This window comes from Salmo salar, chromosome ssa18 (assembly GCF_905237065.1).
Source record: "Salmo salar chromosome ssa18, Ssal_v3.1, whole genome shotgun sequence".
Lineage (NCBI taxonomy): Eukaryota > Metazoa > Chordata > Actinopteri > Salmoniformes > Salmonidae > Salmo > Salmo salar.
Window position 1 is genome coordinate 23,278,658 of NC_059459.1, and position 6,000 is coordinate 23,284,657.

The 6,000-nt window shown below is 41.4% G+C and overlaps 1 protein-coding gene across 1 annotated transcript; it reads left to right on the plus strand.

The window, feature by feature from the left end:
* The first annotated feature begins 2,528 nt into the window (after positions 1-2,528).
* On the plus strand, positions 2,529-5,444 carry LOC106577080 (myosin-7). Its single transcript, XM_045700893.1, has 4 exons — positions 2,529-2,805; positions 2,900-3,386; positions 3,484-3,579; positions 3,715-5,444. Exons 2-4 carry the CDS (start codon positions 3,264-3,266, stop codon positions 3,910-3,912), a joined length of 417 nt encoding a protein of 138 aa, XP_045556849.1. The 5' UTR covers positions 2,529-2,805; positions 2,900-3,263; the 3' UTR covers positions 3,913-5,444.
* Positions 5,445-6,000: the final 556 nt, after the last annotated feature.

Here is a 6,000-nt window from a genome sequence, read left to right on the forward strand (position 1 = left end):
AGATTAATTGTCAGATTCAACAGAAGATCTCTTTGTTTCTTGGGACCTAGAACAAGCATCTCTGTTTTGTCTGAGTTTTAAATTCGAAAGTTTGCAGCCATCCACTGCCTTATGTCTGAAACACAGGCTTCCAACGAGGGCAATTTTGGGGCTTCACCATGTTTCATTGAAATGTACAGCTGTGTGTCATCCGCATAGCAGTGAAAGTTAACATTATGTTTTCGCAATGACATCCCTAAGAGGTAAAATATATAGTGAAAACAATAGTGGTCCTAAAACGGAACCTTGAGGAACACCGAAATCTACAGTTGATTTGTCAGAGATCAAAACTTTCACAGAGACAAACTGATATCTTTCCGACAGATAAGATCTAAACCAGGCCAGAACTTGTCCGTGTAGACCAATTTGAGTTTCCAATCTCTCCAAAAGAATGTGGTGATTGCTGGTATCAAAAGCAGCGCTAAGGTCTAGGAGCATGAGGACAGATGCAGAGCCTCGGTCTGATGCCATTAAAAGGTAATTTACCACCTTCACAAGTGCAGTCTCAGTGCTATGATGGGGTCTAAAACCAGACTGAAGCATTTCGTATACATTGTTTGTCTTCAGGAAGGCAGTGAGTTGCTGCAACAGCTTTTTCAAACATTTTTGACAGGAATGGGAGATTCGATATAGGCCGATAGTTTTTATATTTTCTGGGTCAAGGTTTGGCTTTTTCAAGAGAGGCTTTATTACTGCCACTTTTAGTGAGTTTGGTACACATCCGGTGGAAAGAGAGCCATTTATTATGTTCAACATAAGAGGGCCAAGCACAGGAAGCAGCTCTTTCAGTAGTTTAGTTGGAATAGGGTCCAGTATGCAGCTTGAAGGTTTAGAGGCCATGATTATTTTCATCATTGTGTCAAGAGATATAGTACTAAAACACTTGAGTGTCTCCCTTGATCCTAGGTCCTGGCAGAGTTGTGCAGACTCAGGACAACTGAGCTTTGGAGGAATACGTAGATTTAAAGAGGAGTCCATAATTTGCTTTCTAATGATCATGATCTTTTCCTTAAAGAAGTTCATGAATTTATTACTGCTGAAGTGAAAGCCATCCTCTCTTGGGGAAGGCTGCTTTTTAGTTAGCTTTGCGACAGTATCAAAAAGACATTTTGGATTGTTCTTATTTTCCTCAATTAGGTTTGAATAATAGAATGATCGAGCAGCAGTGAGGGCTCTTCAATACTGCACGGTACTGTCTTTCCAAGCTAGTCGGAAGACTTCCAGTTTGGTGTGGCGCCATTTCCGTTCCAATTTTCTGGAAGCTTGCTTCAGAGCTCGGGTATTTTCTGTATACCAGAGAGCTAGTTTCTTATGACAAATGTTTTTAGTTTTTAGGGGATTTTTGTCCTCTGACGTCCTTGGGTAGGCAGAGGGAGTCTGGAAGGGCATCAAGGAATCTTTGGGTTGTCTGAGAATTTATAGCACGACTTTTGATGCTCCTTGGTTGGGGTCTGAGCACATTATATGTTGCGATTGCAAACGTAATAAAATGGTGGTCCGATAGTCTAGGGTTATGAGGAAAAATATTAAGATCCACAACATGTATTCCATGGGACAAAACTAGGTCCAGAGTATGACTGTGGCAGTGAGTAGGTCCGGAGACATGTTGGACAAAACCCACTGAGTCGATGATGGCTACGAAAGTCTTTTGGAATGGGTCTGTGGACTTTTCCATGTGAATATTAAAGTCACCAAAAATTTGAATTTTATCTGCTATGACTACAAGGTCCGATAGGAATTCAGGGAACTCAGTGAGGAACGCTGTATATGCCCCAGGAGGCCTGTAAACAGCAGCTATAAAAAGTGATTGAGTAGGCTGCATAGATTTCATGACTAGAAGCTCAAAAGACGAAAACGTCGGGGGGTTTTTTGTAAATTGAAATTTGCTATCGTAAATGTTAGCAACACCTCCGCCTTTGCGGGATGCATGGGGGATATGGTCACTAGTGTAACCAGGAGGTGAGGCCTCATTTAACACAGTAAATTTATCAGGCTTAAGCCATGTTTCAGTCAGGCCAATCACATCAAGATTGTGATCAGTGATTAGTTCATTGACTATAACTGCCTTGGAAGTGAAGGATCTAACGTTAAGTAGCCCTATTTTGAGATGTGAGGTATCACGATCTCTTTCAATAATGGCAGGAATGGAGGTCTTTATTCTAGTGAGATTGCTAAGGCGAACACCGCCATGTTTAGTTTTGCCCAACCTAGGTCGAGGCACAGACACGGTCTCAATGGGAATAGCTGAGCTTACTACACTGACTGTGCTAGTGGCAGACTTCACTAAGCTGGCAAGCTGGCTAACAGCCTGCTGCCTGGCCTGCACCCTATTTCATTGTGGAGCTAAGGGAGTTAGATCTTATTCGTAGATAAGATTAGAGCACCCCTCCAGCTAGGATGGTGTCCGTCACTCCTCAACAGTCCAGGCTTGGTCCTGTTTGTGGGTGAGTCCCAGAAAGAGGGCCAATTATCTACAAATTCTATATTTTTGGAGGGGCAGAAAACAGTTTTCAACCAGCGATTGAGTTGTCAACTCATCATTAATAAATGATTCCTCCTCCAGTACACCAGACTTCTGAACACCAAGAAGAAGTTGGAGACTGACCTGGTGACAGTGCAAGGAGAGGTGGATGACATCATCCAGGAGGCCAGGAACGCAGAGGAGAAGACCAAGAAGCATATCACTGATGTGAATCCTCATAACGTGGCTTGTATGGTAGTCTACAACCCCAGGCAAACATCTGGGAGGACTCCCTTCTAGAGAATGTATGTATGATGATACACAATACAATCTGATTGTCCAATTTGTATTAGAAAGTCATATTTTTTATTCTGACCTGCATGCTACCTATTGTTCCAGGCGGCCATGACGGCTGAGGAGCTTAAGAAGGAGCATGACATCAGCTCTCACCTGGAGAGAATGAAGAACCTGGGGGTCACAATCAAGGACCTGCAGCATTGTTTGGATAAGGCTGAGAACCTGGCCGGGAAGGGTGGCAAGAAACAGCCCCAGAAACTGGAGAGCAGGGGGAGTTAGCAGTGATTCTGGCATTCAGAGTTTTATGTTCAATTGTAGCACATTATATCAAAGAACATAGCATTGCTCTGGCCGGTACAGATACCAAATAATATCTTAGTGATTATGATGGTTATGATGCCAAGTATAAAAGCCAGTATATATCATTTGATTGAGTATTGATTACACCTTCTCAAACATTGTGTCCATGTCCCCTGTGCTACAGGTGGGTGAGCTTGAGACTGAGGTGGAGACCGAGCAGAGAGGAGTTGTGGATGCTGTCAAGAGAGTCCGCAAGAATGAGCACAGAGTCAAGGAGCTCACCTACAAGGTAAGAGAAACACCTGCACACACTCTCACTCACTCACACACACACTCACACACACACACACACATGACTTGTGGGCTTTGACTATTCTCTCACACAGACTGAGAAAGATAAGAAAGTCGTCAGCAGACTGCAGGACCTGGTGGACAAGCTGCAGTTGGAAGTGAAGACCTACAGGAGGCAGGCTGGGGAAACAGTGAGTCACAGTAGACTTGCAGTCAAATACTCACTGTATAAGGAGAATCATTACATTGTTATTATCTGGTTTCCTACCTCCTTACCTCTTCTTGTATCCTCTTCCTCTCCCCCTCTCACTTTCTCCCCCTCCAAGGAGGAACCATCCAACTCCCACATGTCTAAGTTCAGGAAGGTGCAGCATAAGCTGGATGAGGCAGAGGAGCGTTGTGACATTACTGAGACCCAGGTTAACAAGCTCATGGCCAAGGGCCGCTATGCCGGACACGAACACATTACAGATCTGCTGTTACACCTAGGCTGCATTGGAAATGGTACCCTATACCCTGTATAGTGCACTCCCTTTGACCAGGACCCATAGGGCATGCGGTGCTATTTCAGACGCAGACCCAACACTCATGTCCAAATATATCATCATCATCATCCTCACCACTTGATGGTTCAGTGTATACAGGTTGATATTTACCTAATAACTTTATTGGAGCATAATGACTTAGAGGTCTCTGAGAAACCTATACTTAGAGAATATTGATGCAGTTTCTAATGTTAAAGAATATAAGACAACTCTTACTAAATGTATAAACGAAATTGAAAGCAAAGCTGAGCACAGAGGCTTACAAAGGAGTACCTTATCACATCCATTGTATTCTTTCAAGTGTTCATGTGTGGATGATGGATGAAAAGGATGATGTTGATCCCTTCTTTTCTCTTGTCACAGGCTATAGCAGCTGGAGCTGAATAAACAAGACTATCTCATTTTGTTTGTTTAATAAAAAGAATATGTTTTTTTCATGGGGATATTCAGACCCAACATTAAACATGTGTGGCCACACTAGTCTCCTTAGTGACCCTGTGGATTTATTACACCATGACACAGTACTATACCCAGAGCTTGAAACTAAATCACACCTCTCAACTAACTGAGAATACTGGAGTTGAACTATTACATATAGGCTTGAGCAAAACATCCAAAATGATCTGAACAATGAAGATCGCAAATGATCCATCAATTAGTAATTGTATAATTATAAACAAGAGATCTCATCACTCATGAAAGTGGTCCTCTGTAGCTCAGTTAGTAGAGCATGCTGCTTGAAATGCCAGAAGAGTGGTTTCGATTCCCACGACCACCCATACATGAAATGCATGACTGCAAGTCGCTTTGGATAAAAGCAGCTGCTAAATGGCATATATTATTATATTCTATATTATGTTAAAAAACATATTCTCTGTACAAGTTAAACATTTTTATTTATTACGTTCCAGACAGCAAACACTCTGAAATACTTGCAATGTACAGATTAAAAGACTCCAACTTTCTGACCTCACCTTGCAATTACATGACAAATAAGTACATGTATATTACACGTTTCACCCCAGTTAAACATCAAGCGATATTGGATACAGAGTCATCTAAAACTATACCAAAATATGATACCGGCTGACTGACTGTATGCCCACTGCATTTCATTTTTTTGGGGGGGCCCTTTATAATACAATTATATGTATACATACAGTGCATATCTGTAGTACGACCACATGGTTTGTATTGGAAAATGTGTTAGACATTAGCATTAGTGCTAATCATATCATAATGAAATAGTTTGCCTGTCAGCAGGCTGTGTTCCTAGTAACAGCAGGATGTTGTTGTGTGTTGTGAAGGAGGAGCAGAGCGAGGGTGAGTATGACCAGGATCAGGACATGTGATGATAAGTACCACTTCTTCATGTGACCGAGGAAGAGGAGCAGCCCAGTGGAGATTACAAACACTTGATTGTGTTCCACTCAATACTGGAGAAAAAACTCAGGAAAGAACTTTCTCTTCTCTCCTGTGGGTGTAGAGTGACTGCTATTATATATATTGAACTGAAGGTATGTATAACTTGTATTTTATTCATGTAAACTGTTTTGCAGATTTTCCTTCTGGCCCAATGTGATAATGTATTTTGTTCTATAAACAGCTGCCATCCGTCTTTGTGCAGACAGTTGTTGGTGATAAATTGCTTAAACGGTTTACTGGGCAAGTATTTCATTGGTTGGACTATACTGTATCACAGTGTACGGTAGGCCTAATCTAGTCGTTCTGTTCTATTACTATGCAGAGAATAATTCATATTAATAATCAAGAAAGTGAATCTTAAAGTAGTGAAGTTGCATACATTTTTTTTCATAATTAAAGTTGAAAAGTATTATTCTCAGGTAAACATATATGCATTGCACATCTGAGGTCAAAAGCTGATCATTGATAGATGTACCGTGGTGGCCATTTTCTTCCCAAGCATTCTCCAGAAATGATCTACCAATGAGCCACACCCAATGTTCAACTAGTAATCCCTGTTTGAATTAGATGTATTGATTACAATGTCTAAATGATAAGAATCAACAGAATACCCTGGGATAAATATTTAGCTACATAGACCTA